Source organism: Primulina eburnea, chromosome 7 (genome assembly GCF_022965805.1).
Source record: "Primulina eburnea isolate SZY01 chromosome 7, ASM2296580v1, whole genome shotgun sequence".
In the NCBI taxonomy this organism is placed as follows: Eukaryota; Viridiplantae; Streptophyta; class Magnoliopsida; order Lamiales; family Gesneriaceae; genus Primulina; species Primulina eburnea.
Genome location: NC_133107.1, coordinates 11,156,722 through 11,183,694, shown reverse-complemented (window position 1 = coordinate 11,183,694; position 26,973 = coordinate 11,156,722). Strand labels below are relative to the sequence as shown.

General features: G+C 36.1%; 1 protein-coding gene across 1 annotated transcript; it reads right to left on the bottom strand.

Moving 5' to 3' along the window:
- Positions 1–11,275: 11,275 nt before the first annotated feature.
- Positions 11,276–13,082, bottom strand: LOC140836141 (glycosyltransferase BC10-like). The gene is made up of 2 exons (XM_073201552.1): positions 12,496–13,082; positions 11,276–11,940 (listed from the first exon to the last, which is right to left on the bottom strand). The coding sequence occupies exons 1-2, from the start codon at positions 13,072–13,074 to the stop codon at positions 11,296–11,298; spliced, it is 1,224 nt and encodes a 407-aa protein (XP_073057653.1). The 5' UTR covers positions 13,075–13,082; the 3' UTR covers positions 11,276–11,295.
- Positions 13,083–26,973: the final 13,891 nt, after the last annotated feature.

Sequence of the window (26,973 nt, the reverse complement as noted above, 5' to 3'; positions counted from 1 at the left end):
TAACATGTCAAGAACAACATATATGACGTGCATTCCATTCTGATAACATCATAATTTCAAAACATGTCAAAACGTAGTAAAACTTACGTCCTGTAGTAGCCTACGTTGATAGGAACACAGTATCGAAGTCGGATTTAAAATCTAACGGACGGATTGATCGTAAAATCGAATTCTAAAATTCCCAAGCTATTTTATTTCCTAGGGGCTTCGTTCCTTTCCTTTTTCTGAGGAAAATTCGCATGTGTGTGTGTGTGTGTGTGTTATATATATATATATATATATATATATATATATATATATATATATATATATATATATATATATATATACATCCGTAACATGCAATAAGCCACCCGTCAATTCTTCCTTCTGCATGTCTCGCGCATATGCGCGACATTTCTGGCGCATATGCGCGAGACCTACTGGTCTCGATCTTGGCAACTCGCGCATATGCGCGACTTATTTCCGCGCATATGCGCGATGTCTTCTGGACATCACTTGCATAGGCTCGCGCAAATGCGCGAGGTCTTCTGCCTGTTTGGCGCATGTGCGCGCATTCAGTCGCGCATGTGCGCCAACCCCTCTGGACCTCTCGCGCATGTGCGCTCGTATACTCGCGCATGTGTGCCGATGCTACTGTCCTCGCCCTTAAATTTTCACACGTGATCTCCTTTCGTGTCTCGGTTAGCCCTTTCATAATCGTCTCGATTAAAAATCTATAATCGTAATTTAACACAACATAAAATCTCGGGCATTACAATAGTGACCAATGATTTCGGTTGAGAATAAATCTGACAAGCGGACTAGGTCAAGTTATAGTAAATAGATGATAAGTCCAAGTATCGATCCCACAATTAAATTGTAATTAAAATGAGGGATTCAAATATCAAGGAGGGATTCAATTTCAAATAAATAACAAAGACACACAACGGTCCCAAACTCTACTATGTTGATATGCGTTAAAATTCAATTAATTATTTAATTCTTGACAATCACGGTGAAATCTCCATTTTTATTCATTAAACGATTCATCGAGTTAATAAACTTATTTAAATCGAATAGTACAATTATTTTTAATTGAATTTAATTAGATCTAAATGCATTAAATCTTCGTGAAATTTCAACATGCCAATAGTTGATCATGCAATTAACAAGAAATATTAAACCAACATTAATTAATAATTAAAATCAAGAAAATTAATATATTTAAAATAAACCAATTATCAAAAACAGTATTGTTGGCCCTATCGTTGTTTATTCCATCAATTAAAATCAAAAGTGAAAATCCATGTTTAAATTCATAGAAGAAAACAAAACAAAGAAGGAATAAGAGGAATTTTCAGTGATTTTTGGCGTGTGTTGAGCAATTCCTCCTATTTATGCCTTCTTCCTCTCTGGTGTTGTCTTCCGTGTATTCTTATGTTCACCTCTTTTCATTAATGTTCTCTTTCATTTCTTATATTCTCTCGGTATGCTTCCTTCCGCTCCTTCATGTCTCTCTCCTCTCCTCTACCTCACTACAAAAAATAGTTGTTTTAGAACCGGTTATTTTGAAGCGGTTAGTCAACCGCATCTAATACGTTAGGTTTTAAAAGCGGTTATTCTCTATCCGATTCAATAGAGATTCTGTAGAAGCGGTTATCGTAGACCGCTTCCATTTAGTGAGTTCAGAAGTGGTTAATTGGATGCGGTTTATGAACCGCAGCAAAAGACGAAGGTTTTAGAAGCAGTTACATATTATCTGCTTTAATATAATTTCATTCGAAGCGGTTTACCCAAACCGTTTCTATTTAGGCATTCAGAATCAGTTATTTGCAATCGGTTTACTAACCGCGCCTAACGAGTATGGTTTTAGAAGTGGTTATTTATTATCCGCTTCAATAGAATTTCATATAAGCAGTTAAGTTATACCGTCTCTATTTAGTGAATTCAGAAGCGGTTGGTAATTAACGTTTGTAAAGTTTTATGTTGAAGCGGTTGAAACCGCTCCTAAAACTAATACATAAGCAGAATTTCATGCTAATTTAAACAAAACATAAGCAGGGTTTTATTTTGAAGCGGTTGAGAAGCGGTCGAATCATTTTAAAAAACGTAAGCAAAATTTCATGCTAATTTAAACATTTACCTCACATATTTCATTGATTCGATCGGCGGCCACCAAGTCCACATTGGAATTGTGCTTGTCATTTTTAGGTAATTTCCTAACTTATTTAGAAAAATTAATCAATTTTTTTTCTTGAAATCCTGATTTTTTAGATTATATTGTGTTCCATTGCTAGATTAATCAAGAGTGAGGTTGATAGATATATTGTCAGTTTTGGCCCATATTTTAATTTTTGATGTTTTAGATTATTAATTTTTTATATAAATGATTTTTGAATACATTCGAATCAAGTTTAAACATCTGTATCTAACATGTTTGTTGAAATGACTAAAAGAAAAGGTGTTCGAAATTTTATTTCCTCACATACCTATATGTTGAACTATTTTAGTGTTTTAGGATTGTACAATAGTGAAATTGATTATGTTTGAGTTATATTATAGGTTCAAACAATGAAGTCATGGATGGATTATCCTCGTGGCAGTCTTGAGTATCAGGTGGGAATCCGAAATTTTTTACGTTATGCATTTACTAACACGACTAATGAAGTCACGAAACCGTGTCCTTGTCGTAAATGCATCAACTCATTGAATCATGATCGTGAGACAGTATATGAACATTTGATGATAAACAATATTTTACAAGATTATCGTATTTGGAATTTTCATGGTGAAAAGTTGATTGTGCAATCTCATGATAACATGAGAGATGAGATTCATGCCTCAGGAGAAGTTTATGATACAGTTAACCATGAATCAATGGGAAAAGAAACATTACATGATGTATTTGGGATGTTAGAAGGATCACCCATGAGGAATGAAAATTACACTACTGCATCAACAAGTCGTACGCCGATGTAGTCTAATGTGGAAGAATTCTATAAATTGGTAGAAGAAGGGAAACAGCCGTTATATGTTGGATGCACTGATTTTTCTAAACTGACATTTCTTGTTGAGTTATTTTCAGTTGAAAGTAAGTGGAAAATGGAGTGATAAGTCCTTTACAACATTATTGGATTTTCTTCGACGAGTACTGTCATCCGATATTTCAAAATGTGTTGATGTTGGACGTTGTAAGATTATGGGTCTAAAAATCCATGATTGTCATGTCATAATGGAACAATTTCTTCCAATAGCTCTTCCTCATGTGTTATCAAAAAGGTAACTGCACCATTAATTGTTTTGTGTGAGTATTTCAGAGCAGTGTGTGCAAAGTCCTTACGAGAAGATGAGATAAAAAAGGGTGAAGAGGGGGTTGTATTGGTTTTATGTCAGTTAGCAAGAATTTTTCCACCATCATTTTTCAAAATAATGGTGCATTTGGTGGTACATTTGGCATATAAAGCAAGGGTAGCTGGGCCTGTACATTATCGGTGGATGTATCCAATAGAAAGATATCTTGGAAAACTAAAAAATTTTGTTAGAAACAAAGTACGACCCGAGGCCAATATTGCAGAGGCATACTTAGAAAATGAATGCGTTGTGTTTTGTTCTAGTATTTAGAGTGTGCAGACTCGTTTGGCAATAAAGACGCAAGACACCAGGAGACCCCCGATAATGAGTATCCTTTATTACCATTGTTTCCACAAATATGACGAGCTACAAAGAAGTGTCAAATAGTTACTTTGGACAGCAAAAATCTGAGCCAAGCTCACAAATATATCCTTTCTAATTGCACAGCTACAATCATATCGTGAGTAAGTATTATTTTGGAAATGTAATTTCAATTTTATTGTTTTGTCAATACTACAAGTTTCTAATCATCAATATTGGGTGGAATAGAGAATTAAGAGACGAATTGAAGAGAAAGACAAGACTTGGCTGAGGGGACACAAGCAATAGAAGTGCATGATGATGCATTTCGGTTATATTTTCTTTAAAATTTCATTTTATTTTTGTTAATCCTATTACAAAATATATATGTATTAATTACAAGTTTTATTCAGTGATGTATTTGGAACCGAGCATTCTGGACGAGTTCGATATCAGCAGGAGCTCTGCCTAGCCAAGTCTTCCCTGAACAATGCAGGCGAAGCTCATTCTACAATAGGAAAACTATCATTATACTTTGGAGATGACAATAAGTTCAAAGAAATGCAAGAACAAATGAAGAAAGATTTGGAGATGCGTGAATTGCAGTTGCGAGCAGAAACGGACGTGCAAAAAGCACAACTACAGACAAAAATGGAGAAAATGAGACAAATGCAAGATCAATTCGAAAGTTGTACACGGGTTATGCAGAGTATGATACCTGGAGGGTCTAGTCGGCATGAATTGTTACCAACACAGGTATTTACATGTTATAAAATATCAAATGAAAAAATTGGTTGCTTGTTCTATTCTATGATAATTTCGATTTATTTTTACAGATGGCAACTGTAATGACAAACATAATTAAGAAACACATTTATGCCACATCCAATGAAAGAGAAAATGATGGCAGAACTCCTCCAGAAGAATAATCTGGTGATTAGATATTTAAGAAAAAACATACTTTAGTTTTATCCTTCGTTTGCAATCATCAGTATGTTTTTTTTTTGTTAGAATTTCATGTTTCTGCAAACTTAGATATTCATTTGTAGATTTTGTTTGGTTTCCCAGTAAATGAAAAATGTTTTTGTTGATTTCGAGTTATTTATTTTATATGTATCATGTTTTTTTTCCATTTTCTTGTGTAGAAGGAAATGAATATAATAATTTGGAATTGTTTTTTTTTAAAATACTTATGAATTGGTTTACAACCGCTCTTACAAATAAAAATGTATCACATTTATAAGCGTTAATTAATCGCTGCTATATCGCCACGAGAGCAAAGTAGCCAAAGCGGGTGTTTTTCATTCGGTTTCCCAACCGCTGCAAAATAAATGGAGCTCCAGCGGTTAAAAACCGCTTGTGTTGCTTCTTGTAGGCGCGTTTATAAACCGCTCCAAAATAAATTGAACACAAATGGTTACTAGCCACTTGTGTTGCCACTTGTAAGAGGGGTTTCTTACCGCTTCAAACGAAATGCAGCACCAGCGGTTATACACGGCTTGTGTTGCTAATTACAGGAGCGCTTACAAACCGCTTCAATAATCGTCTTTAGGATCGGTTGTTATTGCTTCACCACTGGCTGTGGTTACGGTGCAATAGATGCTAAGATCGGAAGAAATGTAGTCGGTACAAAAACCGCTTCGAATAAATTCGAAGCGGCGAAAAACCGCTGCAGATAGTCCCAAAACCGGTTCTAATACACATGTTTTTTTGTAATGCCTGCTCCCTTCCACGTTGCTTTTTCTTTTTCTTTTTTTTTGTGCCTCCTCTCTTGCTGCTCACATACGCTGCCTTTTATTTTTTTTCATGGCCTAATCCTCCAACTCCTTGAAGCCCATGTCAATTTCAAAAATTGTAGATAAGATTATAGAGATTTTATTTATCAAGATATGCATAGATTTTCTTCCAAAACTTCAATATTTTCAACATAATAAAAATATTTTATTTTCTTTCTTTTGGTATTTTGTTTTCTTTGAAGTTTTGTAAAATCATCTTATCTCCCAAATTAGACTTTTTTTCCTCTTCTATTAGAATCTATAAATATTATAAAATTAATTCAGACAAGTACATAATTAGGGATAATAATCACTGATAAACACAAATATTATAAGATAAAATCCCTAAAATCTCTATAAAATTTGGGCTTATCAATCCTGCCACACTTAGCCATCGTTCATCCTCAAAAAAAATCAGAGAATAAATATAACCGAAGAATATTCAATGATTCATCACAAAATTGACACAATCAATACTTTCGACCTTCCAAATTCTGTCACACTCAATCAAAAGATCACACTTCGAAAATCATAAGATTCATTTTCGTTATAACTTTAAAACTCAACCATTCACTATAAAAGATCCAGATAATGAGGCATGTGTAACGTAGAAATCAAAACTCATATTTCTCAAAGGTGTTTTAGTTCAAGGAGTGCTCATATTTTCTGAGTTTTTTTTTTTAAATAAACTCTCTACAAGCTTTTCTTTCATATCTTTATCCACTAAATGTTGGAGTAATATGACCTGGTCAATAGGTCTTTTTAACTTTATAATGTTAGGCCATGGCTCACGGCTACAATAAAATTAAGGAGATTCAGAATGAAAGAAAATAAAAAAATTTTATGACACATCACACTGTTTCATCTCTTATCGTCCTCCCTTTTCTTGAATTTCATCATCCTCCATCCAATCTTTTCAACTTCCTTCTACTTCTATCATCTTCTCCCATCTTTTTTCTCTCTTCCTTCAGTTTTTTTTTTTTCAATTCTCAATAACATTCCCTTTTAGTTTTTCAATCACCACATCATACAACATACCTTCCTCCTTTCCTTTTTCATTTTATATATATATATATATATATATATATATATATATATATATATATATATATATATATATATATATATATATATATATATTTCATCAATACCCTTCCATTTTTCATGATTTTTTTTCAAACTCCTCCAATTTTTCTTATCAATTATCAACACATGGGAGTTATTGAAAATTTTAAAGCGCTAAAGGGGTTTATTTCTCTCAAAATTAAGGTAGAGGCATAGTGTATGACCTAAAATTGGGTAATTGACGTGGGATTTTGAAAGAATACGAATGGGGGTTAATTGTATGTCTTTCACACACTTCATTCGATTTATTAGGGTTAAAAAAAGGATATTAGGGATATGAATGATGTATTAGGTAGGCTCGAAAGGCTCAAACGGTCCAATGATCGCCTAAATCATCCCTAAGTCATTCTCCTTCGTATTTTCGCCTCGAAGGATAATCAGCCAAGTTCTAGATTTTTTCTTTTCTCTTTTTTTTTTCTTTCAATTTTTTATTTTTTATGAGCTCACATCTTGCCAATTCACAATTAATTCATATAAGTATGAACTAAAGTGTATAGATGATGTCTCAAAATATGATACAAAACTAGTTTGTGCTCAAATAATTCGGCTACAACTACAGCTCATCTCAATCAATTCTAGATGTGATTAAATCTCTTGAGTGATAAAAAATATAGAAAATCAATTAGTGTGTCATGTAATCATAAGTGCAATTTCTCAATGAGTAACCAGAAAACTTTTCATGCTCGAAGATTAAACATTGAAATACATGCTAATGTTGTGACATGAAACCAAACACATATACGCTTCTTCATGAACAAGGTCATGATGAGTCTTGTGTTGGATGTGATCCAATGAATTTCAAAGAAGCAATATTTGATACTGATTCAATCAAATGTCTTGAAGCCATGCAGTCAGAAATGGACTTTATGTATTCAAACCAAGTCTGGACATTAGTGGATCCACCTGAGGGAATCGTTCCCATAGGATGCAAATGGATCTACAAAAGAAAGCTTGGGGTGGATGGGAAGGTAGTGACCTTCAAAGCAAGACTGGTTGCAAAAGGTTATACTCAAAGGCAAGGAATTGACTATGAGGAAACTTTTTCACCAGTTGCTATGTTTAAGTCCATTAGAATACTACTAGCCATAGAAGCATGGTATGACTATGAGATATGACAAATGGTTGTAAAGACTGCATTCCTCAATAGAGACATCAAAGAAGAAATTTATATGTCTTAACATGAGGGATACACATCAGTAGTAAGTGAGCCTAAGGTATGCAAACTTCAGATATCAATATATGGTCTCAAGCAGGCATCAACGAGTTGGAACCTCAGATTTGATAGCACTATCAAAGAGTTTGGTTTTGCTAAGAATCCTGAGGAACCGTGTGTGTACAAGAAAGTTAGTGGGAGTGCAGTGACATTCCTAGTACTTTATGTTGATGATATCTTGCTCATTGGGAATGATGTAGAATTACTGCAATCAACTAAAGTATGGTCAGCCAGTAAATTCTCTATGAAAGACATGGGTGAAGCATCCTACGTATTGGGAATACAAATCTATAGAGATAGATCAAAGAGGATGCTCGGGCTCACTCAAGCCACCTATATCGATACCATTATAAAACGATTCTCTATAGAAGAGTCCAAGCGAAGATACTTACCAATGTGTCATAGTATTACTCTATCTAAAGCTGTGTGTCCCAAAACTGATGAAGAGATAGAGATGATGACATGTATTCCATATGTGTCAGCTATTGGTAGTATCATGTATGGTATGATATCGACACGTCCTGACGTTGCTTATGCTTTGAGTGTTACAAGCAGATATCAGGCGAACCCTGGTCCAATGCATTGGAAGGCCGTGAAAGACATTCTTAAGTACTTGAGAAGGACTAAGAACTTGTTTATGGTCTATGGGGGTGAAAAATTAAAATTGGAAGGCTACAATGATTCTAGCTTCCAATGTGATGTAGATGATTCGAAATCGACCTCTGGTTTTATATTCATGCTTAATGGTGCGGCTGTCTCTTGGAAAAGTTCCAAACAAGACACCGTTGTGGATTCCACCACTGAAGTTGAGTACATTGCTGCATGTGCTGCAGCCAAAGAAGCAGTTTGGATGACGAATTTTGTCCAAGAGTTGGGCGTTATTTCTAATGGAGTTGATCCAGTCCCGGTGTGCTGCGACAACACTGGTGCCGTTGCGCAAGCAAAGGAACCAAAGTCTCATCAGCAATCCAAACATGTACTGAGAAAGTTCCACATCATACGGGAGATTGTGGGAAAGGGAGATATATCAGTCGAAAGAGTACATTCTGCAGATAATGTTGCTGATCCACTTACAAAGCCCTTGCCAGGACCATTGTTTGAGAAGCATCGCGAAGCAATGTGATTAAAGTTTATGGGTAGTTGGCTCTAGGACAAGTGGGAGATTGTTAGAGTAGATGTCCTGCAAGCCAACTGTTGGCTGGGGTTTTTATTGACTCAGTTATAATAAACAATCTTTATTTTAATATAATTCATTATTTCATGGTTTGTTATTTCTTTATCTGTATACCCATGTTATCAAACATAGATAAAGACCTTGATTATACTTTAATACAAATGAATCGTAGTTCGATGTTGAAACTCGTTTATAAACATTGTATAATCTAAATTCGTTCCTAGTCGATTCAGCCGCCTAAAACATGGATAAAGGTCGCTTGAGCTCGAGACTAGCATCTGTGATGTTGTGTACTGCGTTTCTTGGTAAGGACATAGAGATGTCCAAACATGCAGATGGGTAATCATATGATGATTATACCGAACAACCCTCCCTCGGACTTTCCAAGTGGTTATCATTCATCGAGAGGATAAGCCCGTGGTTATGATTGTACACCATTAGTCCTTACGACCCGGGACAACACTAAGGCTCTATATGCTAGGGATGTGCTTTGACTCGTTTATCGGCTCCAAGAGAGTCATCAGGTGGCGAGGTTGGGTATAGTTGCGACACATATAGGAGCCAGTGCATTGTAATCGGGGATTCACCGCTCACCTGCGGGTGTGGATATCCTATGTGATCTGATGAAATAATAGTGCATGGAATCTCTGGCCAGAGTACGCGATGTACGTTGGAGAAAGAGTTCTCCAATAATACACGCGATGCCATTATTATAGTTATCACATTATGATCGAATTAATATGCAACCCTCGATGAACCAATGGTTGCAGATTCGATCGTGATATATGAGATGAAGGGACGGTACTGTACGTTAATCATAATCGATTGGTTCTTGCAGGCACTATCAGTGATACCTAGGGGATCATATGGCGAAGCTACTAGATGCTCTTACCATGATCCGATGGGTGCAATCAGAAATGAGTTCTGACATTCTTGATCAAGGTGTTGATGAAAAGAATAAGGCTAACTAGGGTAAGCCCAAATAAAGGATTATGTCCTGAATCACAAAGAGTTGTGAACACATGGCTAGCTGTATCCCTGAACCATTGAGGATCACACAAGCACTGGATCATTTTTTTCCGTTGAGAGAATAAATTCAAGAAGTTGAATTTATATTATATAGTAAATTCAAGTAGTTGAATTTATGATAATTAAATTTTGAGAGAATAAATTTTAGGGGTTGAATTTATAAAATTTGAGAATTTAATTTATTAAACTCAAATGTTGGGTTTATTAAATATTAAATTTTGAAGGTGATAAAATTCAAGGAGTTGAATTTATAATTTAAATAATAAATTCAAATGTTGAATTTATAATATATTTAATTAATTAAGCTCAAAAGTTGAGTTTATTAAATATTAAATTAAAATTGGTGGTAAGTATGTTTAATGTGCTTGTAGGAGTACAAGTCCAACATACCATATAATTAAAGTTTTAATGGACTTTGATTAAATTAATTAAACTAGTTGGACTAACCCAATTAATTAAATCAAGCACATCAATGTTAATTATGTAATTAGGCTATGACTTAATTATAAATATGTATTCAAGTCAAAACCCTAGCCCCACCACCACAAAAGTTTCGAGACTCCCACTTCCAAAGAAAAGAAAATTTCGGCCTCCTTGTTTTTCCTTTCCAAGGTTGAGCCGCCTCTCTTTTTAGTCTCCAACGTAAAATGTTTTCCAAATTTCTAGTGCAATTCGGAAGATTATCAAACAATTCAGTCGTGGACCTGATTAGAAGAAAAAGAAAAGAGTCTCTTGAAGAAAGTTCGTAGGGATTCATCAAGAGCTAATCCGTTTATACCGGATTAGTTGGAGCCACGTGATTAATTCACAAAAGTATAATTTTTCTGACATCATATGGATGTTTTTGTTAAACTCATACGAGCACCCTAAGCAAAACATATTTTGATTGTCAAAATAAATAAAATTTTAAAACTTCCGCTGCGTTTGGACGTGTAGAAAACCAAGATCCAACATGATCAATATGCGGTCAAGAACAGAATGGATATATATTAGAAAGGCCGATGAAACTAATGGATTCATTGTGTTTATACTTAACACACACATGTTTTTCGTTGTTATTTTCTGTTAGGCCATGTTTGGGAATTACCATGGTAACAAATGGAAACTTCAAGGGAAATCTCAAATATGTTCAATGGTACAATTTCACCCATTTTAATACAATTACTCTTCTTTGAATCATGTTATATGAAGTAATTCACATTATATATTTCTCAAATGGAAATTTTGTTTTTTTGATAAATAATGCAATATTGAAAAGCTGGAAATTATATTTCTTTTACAAAAGCTTACATCTTAACATTTACCAATTAAAACCTACACAATCACTAATGGAGCACATAATAATGTCAAACATTAAACCCAAAAAGCTTTGGGGCAATCCTAAGCAAAGGTCGTAAAGTACTAGGATGAAACTTTCTTGCAAAAAGGAAACAAACATTGCTCATTTCACCATTGTATGTGCAATTCGAGCCATATCTTATACGTTCAAGAAACTCTTCGGTAACATCATTTCTATTAAATGTCATAGGATGCGAACCACCTCTCGACCAATCCGTCCACGTAACCGTCCTATTCGACGTTAAATTCGGACAGATTATATTGACCAAGGTAGGAAAATAATGTTCATCCACATAACATGGTGGCATGCAATGGTTCCGAAAAATAGGGTAATATGTGACATCCGAAATAATATTTATTGCTAGTTTTCTGCTGGCTTCGAACCATTGAGACCCTTTTCGCCAATAGGGTAACGTTATCGCGGGTGACATTCTAGGGTTATATCGGCCTCGACCGATTCTTCGTGTGTCGTCGAAGGAGTTGAGAAAGCTATGGTTGGAGTTTATTAAGTGGTTGTAGATGGTGGTGAAGTTGAATAAAGGTATGCATGTTTCTGATAAGAGGACGAATCTCTCGTTTAACAAGTCGAGTAGCGCATTTGCTAGAAGGCGTCTTTCAGCGTCGATCATGGTTATGTTTCCCCATTGAACTTCCTGCAAGAAGATAAAAATAAGTCAGAATTATTAATTCTATAGACGAGCAATGATAGGAAATAAAATATGAAATCATATGTATAATTTTTCTAAAATATAAATTTCGACTATTTCCAAATAATGTAAATGACCCAAATTTGAAGTTTACCCCTAAATGTATGTTTTGCTAGTAGGATATATATATATATATATATATATATATATCCAAAAGTTCTATAAAGTATGCAAAGTTTATTTAACTCTAATATATATGGAAATGTATTTTCAAAGACTTAAGAAGCTTTAATTATGGCTAATTAATTTAAGTCTCCGTAGATGTTCTAATTTTATTTTATAATATTTATTGTGTAAATGTTTTATCTTTGATTTTCTAAAAACAGTTTATTAATAAAATTGAACGGTTCTATTAATTATCACCACAAATTTTTAATTTAGAATTGAAGTGTTATTATTTTTGAATGTGCTTGTATGTATGTGTGTAAGTTATTTTTATCTAAACAAATATACTAATTAGCCATATATGCTAATTTTGACCTCCCAGTTCAAAACTTGTACCTTGGAAGGTATTCTACGCTTGTAAAAGACCGATGACTCCGGCGGCTCGCGACCAAACTCCGGTGAAGTATGGATATAGATTGTGAAAAGACCTTCATGCCCTTTAAAGAACATCTCCCAAAGGGGCCCCAAGGGTAATCTCCCCTTAGTTAAAAACATGAAAGCAACCTTAGGTACCCTATTAAAAGGATACTCAATTAAATGTGGAACCATCGATGCTCGCCACATTAATTCTTGATCACTCATGGAATGCCAAATATCCTTAGGAGAAAACCATTCGAATCTCAAGTCATAGGTCGTGTTCGAATCATTGAATCGAGGATGGTTCGAGGAAAAACAACGATGGTTCGAATTCAGTTTTGATATATTTGACATATAGAAGGGAAGAAATGCATTGAGAGGCGAATTTTGTAGGTTTTCGTATAGAATGAACTTCTTGAAATGGTCATTCACGATCATAACAAGAACTAGGACAAGAAAGGTTAGGAATACGCCGAACATTATCGTCATAGCGACTTGGTATCTTCCATCTTTGATGTACCTTCGCATTCTTTTAGAGAGTTCTATATGATCGAACATTCTTATTGTTTTTTACCAATTTTTTGGTGTAATATTGGGGTTTTTGTAAGGTGGTTCTTATAGTAAAATTTAGTTGATTGATTAATTTGTGGAACAAGATTTTAAACTCGTGAAATGGAAGGGAATCCTTGGCATTAATCATGCGCATGGAAAGTATGTGAAGGAAAATTTTAAATTCCAATTCTTGATACTTAAATTATTATTTACAAATGAGCTAGGGTAAATGGAGTTTTCGTCTTAGCATTAAAAGTTATGACTTATTAGTGATTTCCGATAAATATAAAGAACGGGAGATTTTTATTGGCATAAGTATTAAACTATTAATAATAAATAAATATAACTCGTAAGTATTTTTAAAAAAAATCGACTTTAAATAGATTTATTGTGTGAATAATAATATTAGTGCTCATCAAAAAAATGAAAATACATACAAAATATGATAATTTGTGTGGTAATATGGAAAATTAGCATGAAAAATGTAATATGCTAGTTATGGGAAGTTAATAATTACGAGAGACCATAAATATATATAATTGATGGACAAGATTTGGGGTTAAAAAGTGAAGGAGAGTATTTGCATTGTCATGTGTTTGAACTGTGAAAATACGTGTTTGATTGGAAAGTCGCACGATTATTTACCCACCAAGGAGAAAAAAGAAAACGAGAAAATAACAAAGTTCCTTCTTTTTTAACCCAAAAATAAAAAATAAAAACAAATAAAAGAAACAGAAAAAGGTGGGTTTGGAGAAACTTAACATGGAAGAAATCCAGCTTTAATCAGCATAACTTAATTTAAAAATTAGTATATTACAGAAAATGTAGTGCAATTAAAAATAAACTTGATCCACATTACATGTATAATGTATTCGAGTTGAATAATTCCACAAAAAATCATTACATCCGAGGATGGAGCATAGCCGGCGCGAGTAGTTCGATCATGGGGTAATATCCAATTTGGTCCTCAATGTTTAATAAATTCTTAATTTAGTCATCTTTTTTTAATTGGCCAAAAATAGTCCATTATGTTTCACAATTTTTTTTATTTTAGTACAAATTCTCATTTTACACCAGATTTTATTTTTATTTATTTTTCATTTTTTGCAGCTCATCATGTTTCTGTCAAGTAAATTAACTCTTATATCTTTTGACCATAATATTTTCGGGTTATATCTATCGAATTTTACAGACTGCTCCTCACAACCTACCACGCAGTAGTAACCGATGAATCATGTTGTCACGCCCCGGGAAATGGGTTGGTTGACACCGGCGTTGCTCTCCAATTTACATTCGAAAACAACAAGCCTCAGAAGTACAAAATTCAGAAACCAGTCTTTTATTCATAATAATCATTGTCTGATACAAACTCAATGATAAATGTTTTACGGCGGAAATGTAAAACCAGAAAATATAATGTCTGAACAGATGCAGCAGAATATAAAATATAAATCAGAACTAAGACAAAGTTCTTCATCATCAGCCCTAAAACTGATGTTGCTCCTCTTCTTCTAACAACTCTTCCTCGTTCTTATCTGAGATGAGTTTGGTGGGTGAGTGATATGATTGTCACTCAGTAAGCGGGGGCGGGAGTAACTCCCAGTTTTCGAAATCATTTTCATACAGAAACAGTAATACGAATAATATACAGAAATTCTTATTTTCATAACAGAAATCAGTATTCAGTATTCTGAAATCAGGAATCAGTATTCACTAATCAGTAATCAGAGATTTATCAAGTAAGCACTGAGCACATTCGTGAATTTCATGGCTAAACAGATATCAGTCTCCTATATGTTCTCTCTTCTAAGAGGTGAGGCCAGTAATCAGTGATCAGTAATCAGTAATGTTCAGAATATATATTCCTACCATTAGTTCACTAAGTTTCAGTGCTTCAAAACCAGATATCAGAAATCAAGAATATACTTTGCTTTAAAACAGAAATCATCAAACGGGTTTCAAGATATTTATACATAAGCCCACTTACAGTAATTTGCTAGAATTTCGGTTGAAGTCTACTGGAAATCTGGTTGCTCTTTCTACTGGATTCTACTGCTCGAAAATAAGTACTCTTTTAGCTTGAAAATTCAAGTGATAATCTCAAGATTTGTGCAACCCAATTCAGAGGTTTGAGAGTGTTATTTATAGGCCAAATTCTGACTTTTAGCCTCTCAATTAATGACCATAATCTGTCATTAACAGCCTTTATTCCATGTTAATGCTTCAGTTACAAGTCTAAGCTTAATCAGTAACTGTCTGCTGCTTTCTCGCTCTTATGCTGCTGGATTCTGTCTGCTGGAAAAATACCAGCTTCTGAAATATGAATTGCTGCTGGAATTCTGATAGCTGCTGAAACATTTCTAGCTGCTGGAAATTCAGGTTCTCACATCCCTCCCTCCTTATGAGAAGTTTCGTCCTCGAAACTTGGTTGAACATGCTCCTCAAAGAGATAAGGGTATTGATTTCGTATCTTTTCTTCTAACTCCCGAGTAGCTTCTCTTTCGGTATGGTTGGACCATTGTACTTTTACATATGGAATAGTTCGTCTCCTCAATACTTGGTCTTTGTTATCCACAATTCGAATCAGAATCTCTTCATATTTCAGCTCTTCATTTAGATTGCTCTCAACCAGAAGTGGTCCAGCTTCCAGAATATGACTTGGATCAGAAATATATCTCCTCAGCTACGAGACGTGGATTACATTCTGAATTCTTGACATGTCGGGTGGAAGTGCTAATCTATAAGCAAGTGTTCCCACTCTCTCAAGAATTTCAAATGGTCCGACGTATCTGGGATTCAGTTTCCCAGCCTTATTGAATCGGATTACACCTTTCATGGGTGACACTTTCACATATGCCTTTTCTCCAACTTCAAATTCCACGGGCCTTCTTTTCATGTCACCCCAGCTTTTCTGTCGATCTTGTGTAGCTTTTAGTCGCTCTTTGATCATAGCAACTTTATCCACTGTTTCTTGAATCAGTTCGGGTCCAACGATGGCTTTTTCCCATACTTCATCCCAATACAGTGGTGATCGACACTTTCGTCCATACAAAGCTTCGTATGGTGCCATTCCAATACTACTGTGGTAACTATTATTGTAAGGAACTCGATTAAGGGCAGATGTTCGCTCCAATTAACACTTAAGTCTAGAGCACATGCTCTCAGCATATATTCTAGAGTTTGAATTGTCCTCTCAGTTTGGCCATCAGTTTGAGGGTGGTATGCCGTACTGAGAGTGACCTTAGTTCTCATTGCTTGTTGGAAACTCTTCCAAAAACGAGATGTAAACCTCGGATTTCTGTCTGACAATATGCTAGCTGGAACTCCATGTAATCGTATGATGTCCTTCATGTACAATGTTGCTAGCTTGTCCAAATTATAGTTCATGCGGACAGGTAAGAAATGCGCAGATTTTGTGAGTATATCTACGATTACCCAGATGCTGTCATGACTTTGTCTAGACTTTGGTAACCCGACAACAAAGTCCATGGAGATATGCTCTCATTTCCATTCTGGAATTTCTAGAGATTGCAGAAGTCCTCCAGGTCTCTAGTGTTCTGCCTTGACTTGCTGGCACACGTGACACTTAGAAACAAACATTGCCACGTCTTTTTTCATTCCACTCCACCAGAAATTTTTTTCTTCAACTCTCTGTACATCTTGGTACTGCCAGGATGGACTGAAAATTTCGATTTATGTGCTTCGGACATTACTTCTTGTCGAAGGTTATCGATGTCTGGTACACACAATCGTCCTTTCATCCACAAGATTCGTTTTTTATCAATCTCAAAATCTTGTGATTTCCCTTCTTTAGTTTGCTCTTTCAATTTCATTAACGTGAAAGCTCTATCTTGACTCATCTTGATCATCTCTTGAAGACATGGTTGTGCTGAAAGTGATGCTAGGATTACCTTACTTGTATTCTTTCGACTTAAAGCATCTGCTACCTTGTTGGCTTTGCCTGCATGGTAGCTTATCGTCAAGTCGTAATCTTTCATGAGTTCAATCCACCGTCTTTGCCTCATGTTTAACTCTTTCTGCGTGAACAAGTATTTAAGGCTTTGATGGTCGGTGAATATCTCACATCTAGCACCATATAAATAGTGTCTTCAAATCTTCAGTGCAAATACCACTGCTGCAAGCTCGAGATCATATGTTGGGTAATTCTGTTCATACGACTTCAATTGCCTCGACACGTATGCAATCACCATTCTCTCTTGTATGAGTACACATCCTAAACCTCCTTGAGATGCATCACTGTAGATTGTGAAGTCTTTGTCTTCCATCGGTAATACCAACACTGGCATAGAGGTAAGCTTCTTCTTCAAAGTCTCGAAGCTTTTCTCACAATCTTCACTCCATTGAAACTTGGAGTTCTTCTGTGTGAGTTTGGTGAGAGGTATTACTATTGAAGAGAATCCTTCGACAAATTTTTGATAATATCCTGTTAATCCCAAGAAACTTCGAATTTCTGTCACATTCTTTGGTCTAGGCCAATGTGAGATTGCCTCTACTTTCTTAGGGTCCACAGATACTCCTGCTGCTGATATTATGTGTCCCAAGAATGTGATGCTCTCTAGCCAGAATTTGCATTTCTTGAACTTGGCGTACAGTTCTTTTTCACTCAGCGTCTGGAGGGTGAGACGAAGATGTTCTTTGTGGTCTTCTTCACTTGACGAATACACTAGAATGTCGTCGATGAATACCACAACAAACTTGTCAAGAAATTTCTTAAACACTCTATCCATGAGATCCATGAATAGTGTCGGAGCATTTTTTAATCCGAACGGCATTACCATGAACTCATAATGTTCATACCTTGTTCGGAAGGCTGTCTTCAGAATATCGTCCGTCTTGACCTTGAGTTGGTGGTAGCCTGACCTTAAATCGAGCTTGGAAAAGACCGTAGCTCTTTTGAGTTGGTCAAACAAGGCATCTATCCTTGGAAGTGGGTATTTATTCTTGATTGTGATCTTATTCAGTTCTCTGTAATCGATACACAATCTCATGCTTCTGTCCTTCTTTTTAACAAATAGGACAGGAGCTCCCAGCGGAGATGCGCTTGGTCATATCTGCTTCTTATCCAACAAGTCTTGAAGTTGCTCTTTGAGTTCTTTCAACTCTGTTGGAGCCATTCGGTACGGTGCTTTTGAGTTTGGTGTAGCATTGGGCACTAAATTAATCTCAAATTCCACTTCGCGGTCGGGAAGTTCGCCAGGGAGTTCTTCAGGAAAGACATCCGGAAATTCTTGTACTACCGGAATCTCTTCTAGTGTAAGTGTGTTTTCTTTCTTTACCTCGCTTAGCATGGCTAGGTAAACTTCTTCTCCACTTTTTATGGCTTTCCAAGTCTCAGAAGCAGAAAGAAGAATCTTTCGTTCTTTGGTCTTACCATGAAATAAAAGTTTCTCTTGATGTGGAGCTTGGATGGTTACCATCTTTCCATGACAGTCTACTAAAGCATGATTCTTGGCTAACCAATCCATTCCAAGAATTATGTCGAATTCCACCATGTTTAGTTGGATTAGGTTTGCCTTGAAATTCTGATCTTCTATGAGAACACTAATATTCCGATATAGAGTGTGAGTTTCTAAAATTCGATTTTCAGGAGTAGCTACTCTATATGGTTCTTCTAAGTTATCAGGCTTAGCTCCTAACTTCTTGGCAAATCTCTTAGACATGAATGAATGCGTAGCACCACAATCAAATAACACATAAGCAGGTATATTATAGGTTAGAATGGTACCAGCTACGACATTATTTGAGTTGTCAGCCTCTTCTTGAGTAATAGCATAGACTCGAGCATTTGGCTTGATCTCCTTAGGCTTGTTTGGAGTTGTTCCTCCTGCTGGACCATCCTTTGGATTCGAGAAAAGGCATTGAGCAATGCGGTGGCCCATCTTTCCACAAAGGAAACAAGATCCCGAATTCTTACGGCATTCACCAGTGTGATTGAATCCACAATTTTGGCACTTGACTCCTTTGCTTGATGGAGAAGAAGTGGTTCCTTTAGCTGGAGCACTGGTGAATTGATTGCTTGAAAACCTAGACCTCTTGAATTGCTGACCCGGTTGGTATTGACATGACTGAGGACGTTTGAGTTTGTTCTCACCTTCACGCCTCTTGATGTCATTCTCAGCCCTGATGGCGGCTCCCATCAATTCATCAAAACTGTTGGGCTCGATAACGGCAAGGGCAGATTGAATACGGCTGTTCAATCCCTTCTTGAAGCGATGCATCTTCAAGGCCTCGTATCCCATGATGGTTGGGGGTAAGTTCCCAATGAGTGGAACTTGGATGAATACTCCACCACTGACATGTTTGGTTCTTGAACCAAGCTTTCAAATTCTGACAGCTTCTGCACTCGAACTGTTGTCGGGGAAGTACTGCTTCAGAAATGCCTCCCGGAACCTTTGCCAAGTGATAGGTCCCACTCTTACCATAGTTGGTGAGACTCTTTCCCACCATTTGGCGGCTTTATCCACAAGAAAAGGTGTAATCACATCTACCTTGATCCCTTGTGGAACTTCAAGTAGTCGAAGATGATTCTCCACCTCTTTCATCCAATTTTTCCCGACCTCATGATCGGAGCTTCCATCGAAGTTTGGGACTCTTGCTCTTTGTAGAGCCTCATAGTGTTGTTTCGTCCCATTCTGAGCTAGAGACGGTGGCGGTGGCTGATTAGTATTAGGGTTGAGAAACCCTTGTAGTGTGGTTGCCACAATCGTGGCTATAGCAATCAAATCCGCCTGACTGAGGCCAACTGCTGGTGGTGGTTGTGGTGGTTGTTGTTGTGCATCCTCATCATTGCGGTTGTTGTTGCGGTTGTCATAGCGAGGATTGCGATTGTTTCTAACTGGTCGTCCGTCCATTTCCTACAATTATGAAAGTTCTAAGATTGTGACTGAATATGCACCAAATAAAAGAAACAAAATGATGGAGTAATTGCTCAAGAATTTAAAGATGAAACCAATTGATAGAAATAAATTTTATTGATTTCCCATGAAAATGCAATTACAACGAAACATGGAAATTGAAAAAAGAAATGTAAATGGAACAAATGATATTACAAAGAAAACCACTACTGATGTTCTACTCTATCACTTCTCCTAATCTCAAATCCATAAGATCCTCCTCGACTTCTTCATATTCTTCGGGATCCTCCTCAGGTTCGTCTTCATGGTTGGCTATTACTGCTTCTAGATGTTCAATATGACCATGCAGAACTGCATTCTGGTACCGGTTCTGGATTCGGGCTACTGGTTTTGTGTCTATTGATTTTTTTTTGCTGCTAAAACATTCGGAGCTCTATTGTATTCTGATTTGTTTCCCTGATGATTTTCCTAACTGTACGTAGTTATTCTATCATTTTAGTAGTCTATTACAGTAGTTTATCAGATCTTATTATTTCTAGTTTCTCCTCCCCAGATTATGAAACCTGGTTGGGCTCTGATACCACTTCAATGTCACGCCCTGGGACGGGGGTTGGTTGACCCCGGCGTTGCTCTCAAATTTACATTCGAAAACAACAAGCCTCAGAAGTACAAAATTCAGAAACCAGTCTTTTATTCATAATAATCATTGTCTGATAAAAACTCAATGATAAATGTTTTACAGCGGAAATGTAAAACCAGAAAATACAATTTCTGAACAGATGCAGCGGAATATAAAATATAAATCAGAACTAAGGCAACGATCTTCATCACCAGCCCCAAAACTGATGTTGCTCTTCTTCTTCTAACAACTCTTCCTCGTTTTTATCTGAGATGGGTTTGGTGGGTGAGTGATATGATTGTCACTCAGTAAGCGGGGGAGGGAATAACTCTCAGTTTTTGAAATCATTTTCATACAGAAACAGTAATACGAATAATATATAGAAATTCTTATTTTCATAACAGAAATCAGTATTCAGTATTCTGAAATCAGTAATCAGTATTCAGCAATCAGTAATCAGATATTTAACAAGTAAGCACTGAGCACGTTCGTGAATTTCATGGCTAAACTGATATCAGTCCCCTATATGTTCTCTCTTCTAAGGGGTGAGACCAGTAATCAGCATTCAGTAATTAGTAATGTTCAGAGTATATATTCCTACCATTAGTTCACTAAGTTTCAATGCTTCAAAACCAGATATCAGAAATCAAGAATATACTTTGCTTTAAAACAGAAATCATCAAACGGGTTTCAAGATATTTATACATAAGCCCACTTACAGTAATTTGCTAGAATTTCGGTTGAAGTCTACTTGAAATCTGGTTGCTCTTTCTACTGGATTCTACTGATCGAAAATAAGTACTCTTTTAGCTTGAAAATTCGAGTGATAATCTCAAAATTTGTGAACCCAATTCAGAGGTTTGAGAATGTTATTTAGAGGCCAAATTCTGACTGTTAGCCTCTCAATTAATGACCATAATCTACCATTAACAGTCTTTATTCCATGTTAACGCTTCAGTTACAATTCTAAGCTGAATCAGTAACTGTCTACTGTTTTCTCGCTCTTCTGTTGCTGGATTATGTCTGCTGGAAAATACATGTATGCTGAAAAAATATCAGCTTCTGAAATATGAGTTGTTGCTGGAATTTTGATAGCTGCTGAAACATTTCTAGCTGCTGGAAATTCAGGTTCTCACACATGTCGTAGATTTCCTCAACAGCACTTAGCACAGTCTTGTTTCGTTACCTTCCTCAAGGCATAAAAAAAAGCCTCTAGTTTTATTTAGATATAAGAAAAATTATTACACCACAACCTCTTATTGAGGATGAGGCGGCTTTTTTAACTATTTATAGTAGCCTGAAACTTAATACATATAAAATTTAAATAGTAAAATGTCTATTTTGAAAAAAATTGAAGAGAATGGTTAATGCCTTCAACTTCGTTCTTTCTTGGTATTTATAGAAACCTTGGTGGATTTGAAATTCAGACTTCAAATCTGTGAAATAATTTTTCATTATTGGTGCCAACTGTTGTCTTGAATTATTGTTTTCAGCTACATGTTATGGTGACTCATTAGTGGCCTTATCTTTACTAGTAGTGGTTTAGTATAACATGCTCCCTTTCATTTTTGTCTGGGAATGTTATGCTTTTTTTGTCTCCAAGGAAAATATGTTTTGTGTGCTCCTTCACCACTTGAACTTGTGTCTCCATATACTTTCGCTCATATCTTTATCGAAATCCTTTTCAAAATTCTGGCTCTTTCTAGTTTGGAGTAGTTTGGGCAGATCTTCTTCGTCCATCTCCCAATATGAGCCATGATGCAGAATTTTCGGTAAGTTTCTGTTACGATTGGGAAAGAGTTTAGAGGGGGGTGAATGAACTCTTTCAAATTTTTGATTTTAAAACTTTGATTTCAACCGTTTTTGAGGCGGTTGAAAATTCTTCTCAAACAGTTGGAAAAGTGAACCATTATTAAGTGCGGAAAACGGTTACAATTTCCAATGAAAGCTTGAAAACGTTGACAAGCTTTACAACAAAATGAAGCTGGAAAATTATGTGCTTGCGAAAAATAAACGATACAATGTTTTTATGGATGTTCGGAGATTGAATACTCCTACGTCACCCTTTCTTCCTCTTCAGGAATGATTCCACTAAAAGACTTTGGCTTTACTACCTTTTTGCAATAGCCCACTCCAATAAGGAGTTATCACACTACCTGTTTTGGAACTCTAAGTGATCACTTTACATGTATGGATTTTAAGAACACTTAGTTCACCAGACACCACAACTTAACCAAATAACCAAAAGGTTACTGATATGAATAATATGATTAAGTAGCACGAAAGTGATCCTTGAATGATCGAGTATGTTGGAAACTGAATTCCGGTGTTTGACAAAAAGATAGACCAACCGAACTACGCAACTGAATTTAGCTAACTGATCGACGCAACTGAATTATAACTGAATAGCTAGCTGCTCTTTCAGCTGAACAACTCTTCATTCATTCTCGTCAACTGACTCTTTACCAGCTGATCTCTCAGTTGAACAACTCTTCAGTCATTCTCGTCAACAGACTCTTTACCAGCTGATCTCTCAGCTGTACACGTCATCAGTTGAAAGCGACAACCAACAAATAGTACAACTACCTGCAACTTGTAGTGGAACGCCGCATTTCAGAAAAAGCAGTGTACGACTGTCAGAGTATATCAACGTGGCAATCAACGGTTAGAATATTCAAATATTCTTTAATGTTATTGTTGAGAGAGAAGCCTATAAATAATCGAAGATAGCAGCCGAAGAAACAACGACTGATTTCAGCTATTACATTCTACTTGCTGTTACACTGCAAAAATATCTACTCACATTCAGAATTTAAAAGCTCACGTTTACTAGTTATATCAGTAGCATTCAAGACTACATTCTTGAGCTTAAATAGCACTGTGTAATCTTTGATAAGTTTTTCTAAGTTGTGCTAAGATCAGTTACCATCTGTAAAAGTATTATATACTAAGAGTTTCAGTTGTGGCAAAGTGATAAGTCCAAACTGAAGTGGGTCAGTGCAGTATCTTGTATTTGATCAAAGTCTTTTAGTGGATATCATATCTTCGTGATAGAAGGGGTGACGTAGGAGTTATTCAAGTCTCCGAACATCCAGAAACAAATTGTGTTATCTTTACTTCAGTCATTATTTTTCAGTTAGATACTCTATCTTTCAGTCAGTTTATTTTCCGCAACTGTTTTATTCAGTTTAACTGATTGTCATTGACCGACGTGATACCTAGTATCAGTTTGTAACAAAACTGAACTCAAATTGTCGAAGAATATTTAAATTTGAGGAGTGTTTACTCAACCCCCCTTCTAAACACTCTTTATTCGTTTAACCGATCCTTTCAAGTGGTATCAGAGCAGTTGTATCTCATCTCAGAATATCTATACTCAAATTTTTCATTATGTCTTCATTCAATAAGATTCCTATGTTCTCTAGAGAAGACTTCGATGATTGGAAGATCAGGATGCAGGCTCACCTAGCTGCACAAGATGATGATATGTGGTACGTTATAACTGATGGACCCATGAAGATTTTGAAAGCCAACACAGCTGTTGCCATTACTGATGGGGCACCTCATCGTATAGAAAAGCCCAGAGAAGAATGGACCACAGAGGATAAAAGAAAAGCCAACTTGGATAATGTGGCAAAGGACATACTATATAAGACGTTGGATAAAGTAACTTCCAGCAAAATCAAAATGTGCAAGACAACCAAAGAGATTTGGGAGAAGCTGATCGAGCTTTGCGAAGGGAACGAACAAACCAAAGAAAACAAACTTTCTGTTGTTGTTCAGAAGTTTGACAATATCAAAATGAGAGTTGGTGAAACGATGCATGATTATGATGAAATAACCATCTGCATCATCAATGAATTAAATGCACTTGGAAAAGTGTATACAAACAAAGAATTTGCATTGAAGATAATCAGAGGTCTTCCCAAGGAGTGGGACGTGAAGTCGATGACAATGAGGGAATCCAAGGATCTGAACAAAGTTGAGCTTCATGATCTATTTGCTGATTTGAAAGCCTACGAGTTTGAGCTGCAAACTCGAGAAGGAGAATCTTCTACTTCAGCAGCCACGACTACCTTAGCTGCTGTTAGAACAGAACCAACTGGTTCAGTTGAAAAAGCTGCTGATCAACTAAGCAATGATGCCATGTCAATGTTCATCAAAAATTTTGGAAGATTTATGAGGAAAAATCAAGGAAACTTTCAAAATAAATATCAAAGAAGCAATTCCAAGGAAGAATCAAACGCTTGCTACAACTTTGGCAAACCAGGTCACTTCATTGATGACTGTACCAAACCAAAGAAATACATTCAAGGCTCAACTGAAAGAAGAAAGAAACCATATGAGCACAAAAAGAGATCCAAAGATGATAAGAAGTTCTCCAAAAAGAAGCATGAAGTGCTCTTGGCTGAAGAGAGCAAATCAAAGTGGGCAGACACTGACAGCGAGGAGTCAGAACCAGAAACTTCATGCAGTTCTAGTGACAATGAAGAGGAAGTGAAATGTCTGATGGCTGGTGACACAGAACTGGAATCCAGCAGTCAACAGGTATTTGACTTTAGCTTAACTGATTTTACGAGAGAAGAACTTATTTCAACATTGCATGACATGGTCAGTGAGTATCATAAGCTTGCCTTATTATTTGAAAAGGCCAGAGCAAAGCAAAATGATCCTATTGACAATAAGACTACAACTGATGAATCAGTTGACATGTTGAGTCTGAAAAAGGAGATTGATGAACTCAATACTGAAAGAAGCAAGGATCAGTTAATGATTCAAAAGTTGATGCTTGAAAATTCAAAGCAAACTGAGCTTATTCAGGCTTGGAACAAATCATCTGCTGCATTGACTGATATACAGAACTCACAGAAATCAGTTACTGATAAAACTGGTTTAGGTTTCAGTAACCAAGATGAAATGTCTCTCAAAGATACTCGACCAAAACTGAATATGGATAAAGGGAAATACATTCACTTTGTCAAATCAGATATGGTACAAGAACAATCTGAGCCAAGTAAACTGATTGAACAACCAAATGTAAGTATGAACAAGGGCAAAAGATGTGGTATTGGTTATAGCCCAAAAGTTGTGACTGACTCATGAAGTCAGCCACCAAAAATTTTCAGCAAAAATTACTCAAATGGCTACTCAAATTACTATAACAGGAACCCAGTTCAGAAGAGATACTGGCTGAACAATCAGTTGAAAAAGGGCAAATCACATGTTGTTTCTTCTACACACCTTACACCAAGAACACACAGATCGGGAAAGACAATCTGGAATATAGCAACTAGACGGTCAGTTGACTAATCCAAGTCTGGATTCCTAAAGGACTAATCAACTTTGGACCCAAGTAGAAAAGGGTACCAGAATCTAATCTTGTGTGTGATTGCAGGTAACAGGTACAAGCATTGAATCTATATGGTACTTGGATAGTGGATGTTCACGCTACATGACAGGAGATTCAGACTTATTATCTCAACTGATTAAGTACACTGGACCAAACATCAGTTTTGGAGATAATTCTAAAGGTAAAACTGTGGGTAAGGGTAAGCTTATCCATGGTAACTTCATCATTAATGACGTTTTATTAGTTGAGAAACTCAAGTATAATCTGATCAGCGTCAGTCAATTATGCGATAATGGATTCTCAGTTCAGTTTGACAAACATTCTTGTTCAGTCAAAAACTCAACTGAAGAGATCATTCTAACTGGCAAAAGGTGTGGAAACACTTACAAAATCAGTTGGAATGATCAACCTTATGCACCAGTTTGTTTTATTGCTTCAAATTCCTCTAAAAACTGGTTGTGGCATAAGAGATTAAACCACCTGAATTTCAAATCTATTGCATATTTTAGTAACCACGATCTTGTTACTAGATTGCCCAAAATGGATTTTACCAAAAATAAAATTTGCTCAGCATGTCAGTTTGGTAAACAAATCAAATCTTCTTTTAAGAACAAGGGTCGTAAATCTTCTTCCCGATGCTTAGAGCTGTAACATATGGATCTATTTGGTCCAATACCAGTCATGAGCTTAGGGGGAATGAAATACACTTTGGTGGTTGTAGATGACTTTTCAAGATTCACTTGGGTTATATTTCTCAAGACCAAAGACCAAACTGCTGCTCAACTGATTAAGCTTTTCAAAAGATTATTAAATGAAAAATCAGTTGGAATTGACAGAATCAGATCCGATCGAGGAACTGAATTTATCAATCGAATTCTTTCAAATTATTTAAAGAATTCCGGAATTAAGCATGAGCTCTCAGCAGCTAGAACTCCTCAGCAAAATGGTGTAGCTGAAAGGAGAAATCGGACCCTCAAAGAGGCTGCTAGAACAATGCTTGCTGATTCTAGTATCTCTCAAAGGTTTTGGCAGAGGCAGTGAACACTGTGTGTTACACTCAA